Below are 18980 nucleotides of genomic sequence, written 5' to 3'. Positions count from 1 at the left end.
CTAAAGTTCTAGTATGACAAAAATTACATAATAATTTTTAAAGCAGACTCATAATTTTATTACATATATTAATTTTATAAATTAATATTTTATATAATCCTGAACTCATGTTTTATTGTAAGTTATTAATTTTACATTAACTTAATTTTATATAATTTTATATTAATCCAATACCACATTGAGTCTTTCCTGAAGTTCTTCACATTTTTGTTCTTTAATTGTTAGACTGATGTTTTCTTCTCCCATCTTACACTGACAGGTAACCTTGGACTTTATCAAGTCTGAAGCTACTTTTTTTAGTTCCTTAATAAAAGAAACATCAGAAAATTCAGTACATAAATTTCATCAAAGCAAGATACAATCTAAACAATCTAAACATCCACCTTTAAATCTCCAATTATATCCTAATATCTAATTATATCTTAAAGTTTACATTCCTTAGATCCTTTGTAAGATTAGCCTTAATCTTACAAAGCTCACCATGACAGCATGTCCCATATGGTGGGAATGCTGTATGTGGTTATAGAATAGGCAAGGCCAATACATGGAGATAGAAAAATGTGTACTAAGTGTCATAACAAAATGTATATCCAGTTACAGGCATCACGTAGGCACTATACAGAGAGGCTGGAGTGGTGGTGCACACTTGTAATCCCAACTACTTGAAAGGTGGAGACAAGAAGATAGTGATTAAAAGCAGCCTAGGAAAAGTTAACAAGAATCTATCTCAAAAAAAAAGCTGGGGGCCGGCGCTGGTGGCTCACGCCTGTAATCCTAGCTACTCAGGAGGCTGAGATCTGAGAATCGCGGTTCAAAGCCAGCCCGGGCAGGAGAGACCGTGAGACTCCTATCTCCAATAAACCACCAGAAAACCGGAAGTGGCGCTGTAGCTCAAGTGGTAGAGTGCTAGCCTTGAGCTTAAGAGCTGAGGGACAGCGCCCAGGCCCAGAGTTCAAGCTCCAGGACCGACAAAAAACAAAAACAAAAACAAAAAAACAAAAAACTGGGTGTAATAGCACAAGTCTGTGGTCCCAGCTGTGTGAGAGGCCATATGTAAGAGGATCTTGGCCTAGGCTGCCTCTAGGAAAAAATATAAGACTCTACCTGAAAAACAACTATAACAACAAACAATAAAAGAGACTGGGGTATGACTCAAGTGGTAGAAAACATACTTGTCAAATACAAGGTCAGGTATTATTCCCTCGAAGAAACAATTTTCATATGTAGTTTACAAAATAGTATTTAAAGCTATATAGGAACATATTAATAGAGGACAAAAGATGAAAAATGACTGAGTCCTAAGTACCTCCAACATATGTAGTTTAGCAAAAAAGCCAATATAGAAGGCTGAAAAGTAGCTAACTCAAGCAGAAGGTGATACAAGAATGTGGTATCAAGGAAAACTAACACAGCAGCAGCAGAAAACAGATGCTCTCTATGGCCTACATGTTAGTTTTACTCAATTATACCTTAACCTCCAATTCAAAATCCAAGAGGAAAAAAATCATTAGTCTTAGTTCACACACCACTTTTGAATACGAACATTGCACAAAATGACTGCTAGAATAACTCTATGGATCAAGAGCTAGGACTCTATTCTCAGAAAAGCAAATTAATGTCTGGTATAAAGAGAATAACCTGGTATAAAGAGAATAACCAAGTTGTATTAAAGTAATGAAAGTCTATAAGAAGGACTTGAAAAAGTAGTAAGCTGGATATACTCCATTTGTCCTCCTAATTTAGTTTCTCTTCTATCTCTACAATGCTCTGTGCCCAGAGATAGTCCAATTAACATAGAAGCAGGGCTTCCATGACCCATTGAAAGCTCACTATGACAGCATGTCCCGTGAAGGTCAAACAGAGTAAAAAACACATATTTTTCATGCTGGGATTTGGGTTTGGTCTCATCATTTATTTCTATGCCATTTAGAATGGAAATGTTATCTCATGTTGAAAACACATAATGTTTTTAAACAGGGGCTCAATGTAGAAACTTGAAGTGGCCTTTTAAAAAGTACTATATTAATATTTCACTTTTTAAACTGATTTCTTAGAGTAGTTTTAGTGTCATAGCAAAACTACAAACCAGTTCCCATTAACTGGACTTTTGAGAAATGCTGGAACTGTTGAGATTTTTGGAACTCTAATTTTGCATTAGATGGACATGAGCCTTTGGGGGCCAGAGGTAGAATGTTATGATTTTACAATGAATTGAATCCCAGAAGACAGGCTTGTAGAATCTCAGCTACCAGGGATGCAAAGACTGAGGAGCATGATTCAAGGCTAGCCTGGGCAAAAAGTTAATGAGACCCCCATTTCAATAAGCTAGTTTGGACATGCTGGAATATACTCATCATCCCAGCTATGTGGGAAGGAAAAGTAGAGAGCTCCTGGTTAAGGCTAGTTTGTGTAAAACATAAGAATTTACCTGAAAAATAACTAGAGCAAAAGGGGATGGAGGTGTGGCTCATGTGGTACAGCACCTGTCCAGTAAGTGTAAGGTCCTGAATTCCAATCTCAGTACTGACAAAATTAAAGAGATGTCTCATACATGAACATATATTGGGGATTTGGTTGCCAGCAGACAGGCTTTTGGGAAGTGACTAGTTCATGAGGACTCTGCCTTTGCGAATGGATTAATCCAATGATGTATTCAACATCTGACCAGACTATTGGGATATAGTGGTACTGTGAAAGATAGGTCCTGAAGAGGGACTCTTAGGGGACTATATCTTGCCTTTTTTTTTTTTTTGTAAAGGTGATGTACACAGGGTTACAGTTAGGTAAGTCTGAACAGTGTCACCCCCTCCCTCATTTTCTCCCAGTTTTTCCCTCCTGACCCTCCTTTTTCCCCAAGTTGTATACTGTTAGTTCATTTCCAACATGTGCCTAGTGAGTATCATTGCTGAATTGGTTCACCCCTGTGCCACCATTTCTGTGCTTCCCCTACCACTCCCCAAATCAGATGTATATACAAGAAAGAAATCAAAAAATGACCTTAAAAAAAGGGAATAAAAACAAAGGGGGATGATTTAAAAAAACCACAAACAGTACAATTAAAAAAAACAAAAACAAAAAACCTATTCCATCCTGTAATGTTTTCAGGGTGTCTGCTTTGACTTCGAGGTCTTTGATCCATTTGGAGTTGATTTGGTGCAGGGTGATATATAAGGATCTAGCTTTAGTTTTCTACATGTAGTTAACCAATTTTGCCAGCACCATTTACTGAAGAGGCTGTCTGTCTTCCATTCTATTGTTTTAGCTCCCTTATCGAAGATTAGATGGCTATAGGTCTGTAGGTTCATTTCTGGGTTTTCAATTCTATTCCATTGGTCCTGAGGTCTGTTCTTATGCCAATACCAAACTGTTTTTATTACTATGGTTTTATAGTAGAGTCTGAAATTTGGTATCGATATTCCTCCAGCAGTGTTCTTTCCGTTGAGGAGCGTTTTTACTTTTATTGTTCCATATAAATTTTTGGATTGCCTCTTCTATTTCCTTGAAGAATGAGGTTGGAATTTTGATAGGTATCGCATTGAATTTGTAGATAGCCTTGGGAAGTATTGCCATTTTCACGATGTTAATCTTCCCAATCCAGGAGCATGGGAGGTTTTGCCATTTTCTAAGTTCTGTTTTGATTTCCTTTTTCAAAATTTTAAAGTTTTCATCATAGAGGTCCTTCACTTCTTTTGGAAAGCAGTATGGAGGTTCCTCAAAAGACTTCACATAGAGCTCCCTATGACCCAGCAATCCCACTTTTGGGCATTTACCCAAATGTTTACAAACAAGACCACACTAAAGCTACCAGCACAACTATGTTTATTGCAGCATTATTTACCATAGCTAAGATATGGAACCAGCCCAGATGCCCCTCAGTAGATGAATGGATCAAAAAAATGTGGTATATATTCACAATGGAATTCTATGCCTCCATCAGAAAGAATGACATTGCCCCATTTGTTAGGAAATGGAAAGGCTTGGAAAAAATTATATTAAGTGAAGTAAGCCAGGCCCAAAGAAACATAGGTCCCATGGTATCCCTTATTTGCAATATCTAGTATATGTATGAGTCAAGCGGAAAAGGTCAGATAATGTGATGTTAGGAAAATGAACCCTTAAATATGTATTTAAAGGTATTTTTCTTTCATGCATTTGTTTCTAACGTATTTATAAGATTATTTCTTTGTTGCTTTGTATGTCCCTCCCCCACAGTATAACCCCTGCTTTCACTATATTTGATGTCGGTATAATTTGTAGAGGAGATGGGGACAAACAAGTCGTTTAAGGATACAGGTGGACCCGTTGCAACAATGAGAAGTACAAGTTGTCATGTCGAAAACAAACTTTACAACTTTGGTGCGGGGGGGGGGGGGGGGGGGGATTGGGTGGGGGGGCAGGGGGAGGCTGGGAAGGGATGTGAAGGGCAAACAAAGGAGGAGGCTGCAATGCTTGATAAGAAATGTACTCATTATCTTGCCCATGTAATTGTAACCCCTCTGTACAGTATGTTCACAAAAAATAAAAAAATAATAATAATAATAAAAAAATATAAAAAACCTCATTTTCCATATCTTGGGAGTATATTTTAATAAGCATCATTATATATGGTCATATGCACATAGCTATTGAGCCCTTGTGATCCTCTCCTAAAAATATCCTCCTTTGGTTTCCCTGTGTGAATGTTTAGAGTCCTGTTTAATCATGACCAAGTATAATTTTTTTGTCTTTTACTATCCATTGGGTTTCCTGGCAGATTTATGGGCATACTCTAATTGTTACAAATGAGGAAAATCATGCAGCCTATGCTTACTTTGCTTAATGGAAATACTTGGAAAAACTATATCTTACCTTTATAGTTGAAAGGACTGCTCTTTCTTGCTCTCTTCCCCCGACCCTTGAAGGGACTGCTTCTTCTCCTAACCCCCCTTCCTTCCTTTCCTGTTTTTCTCTCCCTCCCTCTCTCTATTTCTTTCTCTTTCTCTCCTCCCTGACCGCTATAAGTTAACATTTCTGCCACATACTCCTGCCACTATAATATTGTGCCACACAATAGGCCCAGAATCAATGAGCTAAGGGCTATGTAGCCCTAAGCAAATAATTCCGTCCTTTCGTGCAGTTGATTTCAGTATTTTGTCACAGCAATGAAAAGTCTAACTGATCTGATACAGTTCCACCATAAGATAAATGATTTTTAGTGGACAATTCAAGAGAGGAAAAAAAAACTTGTGTGAGTGGTTTAATGCTTTTATTATCAATAAAATGGTTAAGATCAGAATCTGGGGCCAAATCTGTCTTTCAATCTTGGTTCTATTTTCTTTGTTTTGTAGCTTTAGTCAAGTTACTTAATTTCATTCTGCATCTAAGTTCCTCATCTGTAAAATGGAGGTAATAAACTTTTAAAGGTCTCTGGTATGTAATAATCCATGCAGCAAGTATTTGCTAGACATGTAATATATGCTAGATAATGTCACCTGTACCACTATGCTTCAGCAAGGAATTTTATAATTTCTACAGCTACAGTATAATATAGAATTATGCTCCTACTTATAGAATACAGCACTCTGAAGTCTTAATTATCATCATAAATATTAAGTGTACTTTTTATTTAATTAAAGAATTAAGATTTGTCCACTTGTGGAACAAGAGCTTTCTTTTATAAATACCTCAAAGGAAGGTACCATGTTTCATATTTACTTTATATTTTATAGCACCTTAATTTATTCAGAAATCTAAAAGTTACAGTATCAATAGAAAATTATAATAAAGGGCTGGGAAGGTGGCTCAGTGGTAGAGCGCTTGCCTTGCATGCATGAGGCCCTGGGTTCCATTCCTCAGCACCACATAAGCCAAAAAGAAAAAAAAAAGCTGGAAGTAGCGCTGTAGCTCAAGTGGTAGAGCGCTAGCCTTGAGCTCAAGAGCTGAGGGACAGCGCCCAGGCCCAAGGTTCAGGCCCCACGACCAGACCCCCAAAAAAAAAAAATTATAATAAACATATGATAAAATGTAACAAACATGTCTAAAACAAAATTTTAGTGAATTAAAAGTTTTAATGCACTTAGAATAAAGTAAGTGGCAATAAAGATAATTGATAAGATCAGTCAGTGTCAGTCAACAGACTGTTTACTGGTATAGGAGTTCATAGTCTATTTGCAAGGTTGCTTAGAAAGTAGTGAAGTAAGGAGACTGGTTCTAAGAAAAAGGACATTCTTTTGCTTAAAAATGTGTTTTGAGTTGCTAAGTTCCAGAAAAGTCTTAGTCTCCTTAGTTCTTGGTTTCCCTTGATTGTGTATATTTAACATCTTTGTTGGATTTGAGCATTCTCTGGTTTTTATTTACTGATTGTGTTCATGTCTGATTTAATTTCTACTTTGTTTCGTGCCCCTTGTGTGGTTTTGGGTGTGCAAGCTGTGTGTTAGTTGTCCTCAGGGCAGTAGGGCTTTGTGACTGGAGCCCCTGCCGCCTGCTCCAATAAAGACTCCAGAGTCAGCCTTGTAAGTGGTGGCCTCTCTGATCTCACTTCCGGACAACAGTGGTGGGCTTGATGGTGCTGTTAACGCTTTAATCACTGGTTGCATCAATAGGCCTATTCCAGTCAAATGAAATACACTTCACATCACCAGAGTAAAGCAAAAACTTTTGATTTAAGTACGAACACAGCACTGCAATGTTATTACCAATACTGAAAAACTACAGCTTAGGAGATGGCAAGTTATTCACATTGTGTTAACTTTAAAAGAACAGTTTATTTTGACTGGAAAATAATTTTAACTGTTGTAACTAACTTCCTTAAACTATGAGTTTAAAATAAGTTAATTCTCAGTGATAGAGTACTTGCATGGTACTTGAACAAGATCCTCATTTAATCCCTAGCACCACAAAATAAAAGGTAAATTTTCAATTTCAAGTTCAGATTCAAGAATATGCTATACAATAATTTATAGAAATAAGTATAACAAATCATTTTTCTGGTCAAGAGGCCAAATGGTTTTTCACTTACTAAAACAATTTATTGATGTTGCTGTTAAAATTGTTATGGATACAAGAAGATGGACAAATAAATGTACCAGCATCAGTAACTCTCAAAATTTATAAAATGTGAGGCTATAGAACACACTGAATGAAAGGAAATTACCTGACTCAAGTAATAATCCCTCTGTACATCACCTTTATAACAATAAAGTAAATTAACTTAAAAATTTATAAATTGAATGAAAAGGAAAAATATCTGCTAGAGGACTCTTTAATCTCAACTCAGATATACAGGATGTTTGACTAATATTTACATTGTTATACAGTCAAATACTACCAGAGTATTAAAATCTCTTTTGTGGGCTGGGAAGGTGGCTCAGTGGTAGAGTGCTTGCCTTGCATGCATGAGGCCCTGAGTTCGATTCCTCAGCATCACATAAGCAGAAAAAGCCAGAAGTAGCACTGTGGCTCTAGTGGTAGGGTACTAACCCTGAGTTGAAGAGCTGAGGGACAGCGCCCAAGCCCAGAGTTCAGGCCAGAGTTCCTTTGTTCAACTGATTCGATATTTTTAATAAGAAATAACAATATCAGGGTTTTCTTTTTACATAACAGTGTTTCTAAAATCTTGTTTTCAACTTGTTTTTAGGCATAAGGATAAGGGTTTTGTTGTTGTTGCTTTTTTTTTTCTTTTTGGTCAGTCATAGGTCTTGGGAGCTGTCCCTGAGCTCCTTTGCTTAAGGCTAACGTGCAACAACTTTGAGCCACAGTTCCTCTTCCATTTTCTGGTGGTTAATTGAAGATAAAGAGTCTCACAGGGCTGGGAAGGTGGCTCAGTGGGAGAGCGCTTGCCTTGCATGCTCAAGGCCCTGGGTTCGATTCCTCAGCACCACATAAGAAAAAAGAAAAAAGCCGAAAGTGGCGCTGTAGCTCAAGTGGTAGAGCGCTAGCCTTGAGCTGAAGAGCTGAGGGACAGCGCCCAGACCCCGAGTTCAGGCCCCACGACCGGACCCCAAAAAAAAAGAGTCTCACAGACTTTCCTGCTTGGGCTGACTTTGAACCATGATCTTCAGATCTCAGACTCCTAAGAAGCTAAGATAACAGGCATGAGCCACAAGTGCCTGGCCACTAAAGATAGGCAAATAATATTCTGAAATTGTGTTTTTTTGTTTTTTTTTTGTCTGGTCGTGGGGCCTGAACTCTGTGCCTGGGCGTTGTCCCTCAGCTCTTCAGCTCAAGGCTAGCACTCCACCACTTGAGCCACAACGCCACTTCCGGCTTTTTTCTTTCTTTTTTTTTTTTTTTTTTTTTTGCTTGTGTGATGCTGAGGAATTGAACCCAGGGCCTCAGCATGCAAGGCAAGCGCTCTACCACTGAGCCACCTTCCCAGCCCCTGAAATTGTGTTTTTTAAGGTGTCTCCTAAAGCAAAATATACCTGTATGACATAAATAAAATGTTCAATCTACTTAGAAATTAAATTAGATGTTCGTTTAATACATCTTAATACAAAATTGCATCATAGGTTAATAGTTAAATCTTATATTTACTTATATACTATTCTCTAAATAAATAAAGGTGCTGTTTTCAAAGGTTTTTTCCTTCTAGGTTATACAATGTAACAAACTTTTTTTCCTTCCTTTTTCAAAAACTGAAGTTGTTGGAATCTGCTATCACGGGAGCTACTCTAAAATGTATCAATTCCTATTAAAATAGTTCTTATTAAATAACAGGAAAGTAAGGAGAATAGTGAAGAGAGAAAGTCATTATATGACTGACAAAAGTAAAAATAAATAATTTTATATCTGTCTCACATTAATTAATCTTAAGACTATAATAAATTAAAATCAAAGACCTCCATGAAATGATTTTCCACTGAAAAATACACTTCTGATTTTATAGCCTTTACAAGCTTTTAAATATCCTGAACTTTTAGTACATTGTCTGTTTTCTAACCATTTTATTCAAAGCTGTTAGTGAAGCAAATAAACAGTACATGCTTTGATCTCATTAAATTACAACTTATAGTTCCTAGAGTCATAAATACTGTGCTGTTTTCTGCTTCACCCTTCCTCTTCTGGCTTAGGGTAGTCTGTTTAATATCACTATCTCCTTGAGTGTACTGACATTTACTCAGACAAATAACAGAGGTTATGAATGCTGCTCATAGATAATATCAGGAATTCCTCATGATTGCCATAATAGTGAACCCAACATTCAGAACTGTAATACCTATTTTATCTAACAACTAAGTTTGATCTGTTTAACTGTGCTCTGCAAAAAAAGGAATTCCACCTTATCATAAACCAATAACTTAAGTGTTCTGGACAAAATCAAATAACAGTATAAAACAAAAATGAAAATTATCTTTGAGAAAATTAATGCTCAGAAGTTTTAAATGAGTGATATAATCAGTGTTTGTAGATTTGATTAGCTTCTGAAAAACAAAGTCAAAAACTGAAAAAAAAATCTAATGAACCTAGACTGTAAAATTGGCTCTTAAAAATACTTTTTTATATTTTCACCCTTGTAGTCACTCAGACTTTGAAGTCTCAAAAGTAACAGCATTCTCTTATTTTACTCTTTCATACAATCTCTCTTCAAAAGAACAATTTGGCAGAATAGACTCTGTTATGGTTTGGATGTGAAAGGTCCTTCCACAGGTTGGCTGCAGGAGGCCCGGTTCTTAGCTGCTTTAGGAGGTGGAGACTGACTGGAGGAAAGTCACTGAGAGCTGTATCTTAGCCTCTCTACACTTCTATCTCTGTCTCTGCTAACCACCTGAGGTGAGCTGTTTTGCTCCAACACATGCTCCCCACCAAGATATTCTGTCTACCATTGGCACAGAAGCAATGCAGCCAAGGACTGTGAACAAACGACAGAAAGAAATCCTTCCTTATGCATGACATCTGTTCTTTCTATTAAAGTCATGGTTTGCCTATGGACTTCTAATCATATTACTTATTGACCTGAACTCCAAGAAATGAATAAGTGGTTTCTCTCTTTGTTGTTGTTTTGTTTTCTTTTTGTCATTTGTTTATCTCTCTTTGGAGGGTAAGGGACAACACAGAAAAGGAGGTACAAAGAGTAAACAGATGCACTAGTGGTACTCTCTAAACATTATGTTGAAAATGAACTATACAACTTATGGGTGGGGACAGGAGGGAAAAATTGGGTCTCAGAGAGCAAGGGAACATTGTCCAATAAGAAATGTACTCTTGGGGCTGGGAAGGTGGCTCAATGGTAGAGCGCTTGCCTTACATGCCTGAGGCCCTGGGTTCGATTCCTCAGCACCACATAAGCAAAAAGAAAAAAGCCAGAAGTGGTGCTGTGGCTCAAGTGGTAGAGCACTAGCCTTGAGCTGAAGAGCTGAGGGACAGTGCCCAGGCCCAGAGTTCAGGCCCTACAACCAGACTCAAAAATAAATAAATTAATTAATTAATTAATTTAAAAAAAAAGAAAAGAAAAAGAAATGTACTCTTGGGGCTGGGAAGGTGGCTCAGTGGTAGAGTGCTTGCCTTGCATGCATGAGGCCTGGGTTCTATTCCTCCACACCACATAAGCAGAAAAAGCCGAAAGTGGTGCTGTCGCTCCAGTGGTAGAGTATTAGCCTTGAACTGAAGAGCTGAGGAACACGCCCAGGCCCAGAGTTCAAGGTACACAGACAGACAGACAGACAGAGACAGACAGAAAGAAAGAAAGAAAGGTACTCATTACCTGGCTTATGTAACTGTAACTACTCTGTACATCACTTTTTTTTTTTTTTTTGGGTCCGGTCGTGGGGCCTGAACTCTGGGCCTGGGCGCTGTCCCTCAGCTCTTCAGCTCAAGGCTAGCGCTCTACCACCTGAGCCACAGCGCCACTTCCGGCTTTTTTCTTTTTGCTTATGTGGTGCTGAGGAATCGAACCCAGGGCCTCGAGCATGCAAGGCAAGCGCTCTACCACTGAGCCACCTTCCCAACCCCTGTACATCACTTTTATAATAACAATAAAAAACAAAAATTTTTAAGGCCATTGCTATGTTAATCATAATTTTTTTTAACTCCTTGTTTGATAATTCCAGCATTCTGGCCATGTCTGAATCTGGTTTGTATGCTTGTTCAATGCTTTCAAATTTTTTCCTTTGCAACATAGCTAGGGAATAAATAGAAAACCCATAGAATGGGAGAAATTTTTTACTAGCTGTTCATCAGACAAAGGCTTCATATCTAAAATATACTTAGAAGCTGGGAAGGTGGCTCAGTGGTAGAGCACTTGCCTTGCATGCATGAGGCCCTGGGTTCGATTCCTCAGCACCACATAAGCAAAAAAGATAAAATATACTTAGAAGCTCAAAAAAATTAGACCTCCCAAAAACAAATCTTCAAAGAAACAACAACCTAATTAATAAGTGAGCTAAAGACTTAGAGAGACTTCTCTAGAGAAGAAATAGGAATGGCCAATAAACACATGAAGAAATGTTCAACATCTCTGGCCAAAAAAGAAATGCAAACCAAAACAACACTGAGATTCCACTTCACCCCAGTTAAAATGGCCATTTTCATAACAGATGCTGGCAGACATGAGGTCAAAAGGGAATGCTACTATACTGTTGGTAGGAATGTAAACTTCTTCAACCACTCTGGAAAGCAGTGTGGAGGTTCCTCAAAAGACTAAACACAGACCTTCCCTATGACACACAATCCCACTCCTGAGCATTTATCTAATTGACCACAAACCAGGCCACACTAAAGCTACCAGCACAACTATGTTCACTGCAACATTGTTTAACATAGCTAAGATATAGAATCAATCCAAATGCCCCTCAGTGGATGGATGGATCAAGAAAATGTGGTATATATACACAATAGAATTCTATGCTTCCATCAGAAAGAATAGTATTACCCTCATTCATAAGGAAATGGAAAGTCCTGGAAAAAATTATACTAAGCAAAGTAAGCTAGACCCAGGAAACATAGGTTGCCTGGTTTCCCTCATTTGTAATAAATAGAATGTGCCTATAAATCCCTGAGTAAACCCAATGGACAATAAAAGACAAAAAATTACACTTGGACATGATTAATTAGACAGGACTCTAACCATTCAAACAGTAAGACAAAAGGAGGATATTCTTAGAAGAGGATCACAAAGGCTCAATAGCTATGTGCACATAATCATATAAAATGTGCTTATCAAAATGTACACCAAAAGTGGGATTGCTGGGACATAGGGGAGCTCTATGTGAGGTCTTTTGAGGAACCTCCATACTGCTTTCCAAAGTGGTTGAACAAGTTTACATTTCCACCAACAATGAAGTAATGTTCCCTTCTGTCCACATCCCCTCCAGCATCTGCTGTTGTTAGAGTTCTTGATTTTTGCCATTCTAACTGGAGTGAGGTGGTATCTCAATATTGTTTTGATTTGCATTTCTTTTATGGCTAGGGATGTTGAGCATTTCTTCATGTGTTTATTGGCCATCCTTCTTTCTTCTTCAGAGAAGTTTCTCTTTAAGTCTTTAGTCCACTTATTTATTGGGCAGTTGTTTCTTTGAGGATTTGTTGTTGGGGGATTTAATTTTTTGAGTTCCAAGTATATTTTAGATATGAGACCCTTGTCTGTTGTATGGCTAGTGAAGATCTTCTCCCAATCCGTGGGCTTTCTATTGATCTTGCTAGCTATGTCCTTTGCCATGCAGAAGCTCTGCAACTTCATGCAATCCCATTTGTCCAACCTTTCTTTGATTTGTTATGTTTCCCGGTCTCTATTCAGAAAATGTCAGCCTGAGCCAAGGAGACCTAGGGTTTCTCCTATTCCATCCTGTAATGTTTTCAGAGTGTCTGCTTTGACTTCGAGGTCTTTGATCCATTTGGAGTTGATTTGGTGCAGGGTGATATATAAGGATCTAGCTTTAGTTTTCTACAAGTAGTTAACCAATTTTGCCAGCACCATTTACTGAAGAGGCTGTCTTTCTTCCATTCTATTGTTTTAGCTCCCTTATCGAAGATTAGATGGCTATAGGTCTGTAGGCTCATTTCTGGGTTTTCAATTCTATTCCATTGGTCCTGAGGTTTGTTCTTATGCCAATACCAAACTGTTTTTATTACTATGGTTTTATAGTAGAGTTTGAAATTTGGTATTGATATTCCTCCAGCAGTGTTCTTTCCGTTGAGGAGCGTTTTTGCTATTCGGGATCTTTTATTGTTCCATATGAATTTTTGGATTGCCTCTTCTATTTCCTTGAAGAATGAGGTTGGAATTTTGATAGGTATCGCATTGAATTTGTAGATAGCCTTGGGAAGTATTGCCATTTTCACGATGTTCATCTTCCCAATCCAGGAGCATGGGAGGTTTTGCCATTTTCTAAGTTCTGTTTTGATTTCCTTTTTCAAAATTTTAAAGTTTTCATCATAGAGGTCCTTCACTTCTTTTGGAAAGCAGTATGGAGGTTCCTCAAAAGACTTCACATAGAGCTCCCTATGACCCAGCAATCCCACTTTTGGGCATTTACCCAAATGTTTACAAACAAGACCACACTAAAGCTACCAGCACAACTATGTTTATTGCAGCATTATTTACCATAGCTAAGATATGGAACCAGCCCAGATGCCCCTCAGTAGATGAATGGATCAAAAAAATGTGGTATAGATTCACAATGGAATTCTATGCCTCCATCAGAAAGAATGACATTTCCCCATTTGTTAGGAAATGGAAAGGCTTGGAAAAAATTATATTAAGTGAAGTAAGCCAGGCCCAAAGAAACATAGGTCCCATGGTATCCCTTATTTGCAATATCTAGTATATGTATGAGTCAAGCGGAAAAGGTCAGATAATGTGATGTTAGGAAAATGAATCCTTAGATATGTATTTTAATGTTTTTTTTCCTTTCATGCATTTGTTTCTAACGCATTTATAAGATTATCTCTTTGTAGCTTTGTATGTCCCTCCCCCACAATATAACCCCTGCTTTCACTATATTTGATGTCAGTATAACTTGTAGAGGAGATGGATTAAAACAAGTCGTTTAAGGATACAGGTGGTCCTGTTGCAACAATGAGAAGTACAAGTAGTCATGTCGAAAATGAGCTTTACAATGTTGGTGGGGGGGGGGAAGCGGGGAGGATTGGGTGGGGGGGGTGGGGGAGGAGGCTGGGAAGGGATGTGAAGTGTAAACAAAGGAGGAGGCCGCAATGCTTGATAAGAAATGTACGCATTAACCTGCCCATGTAATTGTAACCCCTCTGTACAGTGTGTTCACAAAAAATTAAAAAAATAAAGAAAAATATCAGTAAATAAAATATTCAAACATCCGGAAAAAAAAAACGTACACCAAGAAATGGAAGCAAGAGATTTTTATTGTACTGTTTGTGGTTCTTTTTTCTTTCCTTTTTTCTTTGGTTTATTCCCTTTTGTCGCTGTTTTAGATTTCTGTATCCTATTTCTGTATCCTTTTTTATTGTGAAAATACCTTACAGAGGGGTTACAATTACATGGGCAAGATAATGAGTACATTTCTTATCAAGCATTGTTGCCTCCTCCCTTGTTTCCCCTTCCCATCCCTTCCCATCTCCCACCCCAACAACCACCCTCCTCACCAAAATTACTTGTACATCTCATTGTTGCAATGGGTCCTTATATATAAGTTTGATTTGGGGAGGGGAAGAGGAAGCACAGATGTGGTGGGAACAAAGGGCAAACCAATTCAACAGTGACACTCACTAGACACTATATTGGAAATGAACTAGACAACCACTTGTGGGGGAAGGGAGTTGGGAGGGAAAAAACTGGAAGAGAATAAGGGAAGGAAATGTACACATCACCTAACTTATGTAACTAACCCCTCTGTACATCACCTTTACTATACATTTTGTTTCCTGTAATCAAAGAAATACCTATTTATTTATTTTTGAGATTAAGTGATTACATAAATTTCACAGTATTGTGGGGCAGTGATACTTAGCTAAAGTCACAAACACATTTTAACCTTCACAAGGCAAATTGTCATTATTTTGGTCTATAAAGCTTATGAACTCTATGAACTTGACAAATAGAACTATTTCTTCCAAATTAGGTGATATGTACATTGCTTTCATTTTGCTTAGTGTAAACTGTTCAAAATTTTTTTTAAAAATTGTCCTTTGCCTCTTACTATACTTAGTAATTGTTTTCACTGAAAGGTAGATATGTATACTAGATATAAGGAGCTGGGGTGAATAGGCCTTTAGTAATAAAGTGGTAAGGTGTTAGGAAGGGAAGCATTGTATGATGCTTTGATGAACTTTTACCACTATGCTTTTTTCCAGTTTTTTCCCATTCCCCTTAGGTGGGCCAAATATTCAATGGAGGAAGCTGGAGTTTGGTATTTACCCTTCTCCAACGAATATTTGGTTCTGATATGACCCTACAAGTTAGGCTTTTATAAAATAGCTCCTGAAGACAGGCCACACCAGGAATGAGACAGCTAAGGCACACTTGAAAATGGTTCTTTTCCCTCCCACTGCTTGAAATACAGGAGGTTTCTGTTTTATTCATCTGTAGGATCAAGGCAATCACAGTCAAAATACAAATAACTATTTTGTAGATACTAATACTAGTTCTAAGTTTATACAGAGAGGGTAATAAATAGTCAATTCAACATTGTAAAAGAACCAAGTTGCAGAATTGATACTATATAACTTCAAGGCTTATTATAAAATGCCAGTAATAAAGACAGTGTGGGGTAAAAAACCATAGCTGAAAAGTCTATAGGTAGAATATGATGAGGGCTTGGTTGATTCACAGACTCAATAATGTCATAGGATAAGTAACCCTTGAAAAATTCTTTTGCTAGTATTGATGCACCATGCCACCAATCCTAAATAAGTTCTTCTCACTTTTTTCCCCAAGGCCACCCTGGTATCATGGTCTTAACTACTTATGCCTCCTACATTACTAGATCACAGGGACACATCACCATTCTTGACCAGTTGAGATGAAGGTCTAGCAAATTTTTTTATCTGCACTGGCTTCAAACCAAAATCCACCCAATCTCCACCTCCAATATGGCTATGGTTGTAGATTCTGAGCCACTGAATCTGGCTAAAAAATAGGTACCTTTATGTAACAATACTATGCCATTTACATGTCAAGCTCCTCTCTTTTGGATTCTCTCATGGTTGCTGGAAAAAGCTTCTATGGGTTACTTTTTTTCTTTCTTTCTTTTTTTTTTTTTTTTTTTTTGGCCATAGGGTTTGAACTCTGGGCCTGGGCACTGTCCCTCAGCCCTTCAGTTCAAGGCAAGGTCTCTACCATTTGAGCCACAGCCCCACTTCCATTTTTCTGGTGATTTATTGGCGATAAGAGTATCCCAGCTTTCCTCTCTGGGCTTGCTTTGAACCATGATCCTCAGATCTCAGCCTCCTGAGTAGCTAGGATTACAGGCTTGAGCACCTAGCTGACATTTTTCTTTATTTATAACCACTAAGGCTACTTGTCCATTCTTGAACCAATGACTATGGGGAGATAAAAAGAAATGTCATGGACTTCTGCTTAAATGAAGAGGCACCAAAATAAAATATGAAGAATGTTAAGAGGAGAAAAAGGGATGCTGGTGCACAGTATGTAACCAATGCATTCTTCTTCAGGATGCAACTTTTTTCTATTTTCAAATATGCTAAACTCTTTCCTGCCTCAACACCATTGAATATATTGTTATTCTTGTCTAAAAGTATTATCTTCTGTCCTCCACTTTATCCCCAATCCAATAGTCATCACATTCCAATTTTTTCTTCAGTTCATTTATATAGTTTTAAATTATTTTTATATGTATGCTTAATTGTTTTATTCCAAACTCCCCTACTGAACAACAGTAGAATTATGTTTTATTTTCTTCATAGTTCTATCCTAGTCTATATAGTGCACTTTTGTGTGTGTGTGGCACACAGTAAATACTGAATTAATGTCTGAATGATACTAACAGTGAATTCTTGTTGATTGCTCACATTGCTATAAAAATTCATGCCACAGATAAGTCAAAAGAAACAATACATGGATTTGAACAAATTCATTGATTATATTCACTAGAGTCATAACTCAAACTTTATGAATCTACATTTATCTTTGTATCAGTAATATCAACCCAGCATTTTTGTGGTATTCCATAGAACTAATTATTTTAAACTATATTTTTATTTATTTGTATAAAGTTTTGTAAGCTATACCTTTTTTAAGCTGCATAGTTCAGATTCTTGTTTTTCATTTAAAATTGAAAGTTGTTTATTTAATTGTATTGCTTCCTGTACTGTAATAAAAACCCAAGAAAATATTATATTAATTGTACATTTCAAAAAGTATCACTGACATAACAGAAACATTGTCCCAATGTAATATATAACTATGACTTGATTTAATGCTAGTATCAGATAAGTTCAATTTATTCATGAGAGTTCCAATTAAATGTTCTCCCCTGAACATGTAAGTTTAAACAAGATAGTACCTACCATTTTGTTCTAACTTTACATGATCCTCTTTCACCAATCCAAATTGACTTGTTATTGCCACACAGTATTTCTCAATTTCATTCCACTGTTTATGATGATCTTCTTTAGCCAAAAGATTTAATTGGACCTTTTGTTCCTAGTTGGCAGAACAATTTTAAAGTCATTTTTTTCTTTATCTCTCCCTCTCTCTCTCCTTCCTGCCCCCTCTATCTCCCTCTCTCTCTCTCTCTCCATCTCTTTCTCACACACACAAACATACACAGAAACACAGAAAATATGTAAATATATAGTGGTAAACAACTGCTTCTTGTTAATATGTCAAAAATAAATGTCATAAAAAGCATTCTCTGAAGATCCACCATAGTAGGGAGAAAATATTTATTAGGAGATACTTCTTAATCTAAGTAAAACAATTCTCTTTCTATAATGAAACAATCATTTCAGGTTAGGTTATACTGTTTTCAATTTATTTCTCAAATTCAAACTGCTTTATTTATAAAAAGTTTATCAGTGTCTGGCACTTATGGCTCATGCCTCTAATCCCAGAAACTCAGCATTATGGATCCAAAGGATCACTGTTCTAGACTGGCTTAGGCAGAAAAGTCTATAAGACTTCATCTCAAATATAACCAGCTTAAGAGTTGAACTGGACATTCAAGTAGTGAGCATCAGACAAGTCATACTAGGAACTGAGTTCAAACCCTGGCAGAGTAGGGGTGCAGAAGAAGGGTAGAAAAGGAGGGAGGGAGGGAGAGGGAGAGAGACAGAGACAGAAAGAGAAGAGAGGAGAGAAGTGGGAGAATCTACTTCAGTTAGACATAATTGGTTAAAAAAAATTAAGCCCTATTTAAAATAAAAGTCTCAGGCTGGGAAGGTGGCTCAGTGGTAGAGCGCTTGCCTTGCATGCTTGAGGCCCTGGGTTCGATTCCTCAGCACCACATAAGCAGGAAAAAAAAGCCGGAAGTGGCCCTGTGGCTCAAGTGGTAGAGTGCTAGCCTTGAGCTGAAGAGCTGAGGGACAGCGCCCAGGCCCAGAGATCAGGCCTCACGAACAGACCCAAAAATAAATAAATTAAATAAATAAATTAAATAAAGGTCTCTACTGTTTTCAGCTAAGAGGGCTTTAACCATGTTTAGAAAAAATGGCAACAGATGGGCCTGGAAGGTGGCTCAGTGGTAGAGCGCACACCTTGCATGCTTGAGGCCCTGGGTTCGATTCCTCAGCACCACATAAGCAAAAAGAAAAAAGCCGGAAGTGGTGCTGTGGCTCAAGTGGTAGAGTGCTAGCCTTGAGCTGAAGAGCTGAGGAACAGCGCCCAGGCCCAGAGTTCAGGCCCCACGACTGGACCCCACACACACATATAAAAAAGAAAGAAAAATGGTAACAGAATCAACAATAGTCTTTAAAAGTTTTTTATGTTGACTTGATATTAATTGGCTTCACTTAAAAAAAAAAAAATCAAAAAAACAAAAAAAAAAAATTGTTTCTGGGCTGGGAAGGTAGAGTGCTTGCCCAGCATGCATGAAGCCCTCAGTACCACATAAACAGAAAATGCTAGAAGT

At 37.6% G+C, this 18980-nt stretch overlaps 1 protein-coding gene across 1 annotated transcript in view; it reads right to left on the bottom strand.

Annotated features, from left to right (window-relative positions):
- Nucleotides 1-18980, bottom strand: part of Ccdc73 (coiled-coil domain containing 73) — a 104073-nt gene that overhangs the window by 39829 nt on the left and 45264 nt on the right. Inside the window, exons 7-9 of the mRNA XM_042691502.1 lie at nucleotides 17419-17554; nucleotides 17140-17219; nucleotides 175-303 (exon numbers count right to left, since the gene is read on the bottom strand). Of these exons, the coding sequence (XP_042547436.1) occupies nucleotides 175-303; nucleotides 17140-17219; nucleotides 17419-17554 (345 nt within the window). The remainder of the gene's footprint in view (nucleotides 1-174; nucleotides 304-17139; nucleotides 17220-17418; nucleotides 17555-18980) is intronic.

This window comes from Dipodomys spectabilis, unplaced genomic scaffold (assembly GCF_019054845.1).
Source record: "Dipodomys spectabilis isolate Male_0828 unplaced genomic scaffold, ASM1905484v1 ptg000145l, whole genome shotgun sequence".
In the NCBI taxonomy this organism is placed as follows: Eukaryota; Metazoa; Chordata; class Mammalia; order Rodentia; family Heteromyidae; genus Dipodomys; species Dipodomys spectabilis.
Note: the sequence above shows the minus strand (reverse complement) of the source record. Positions and strands in the feature narration are given on the sequence as shown.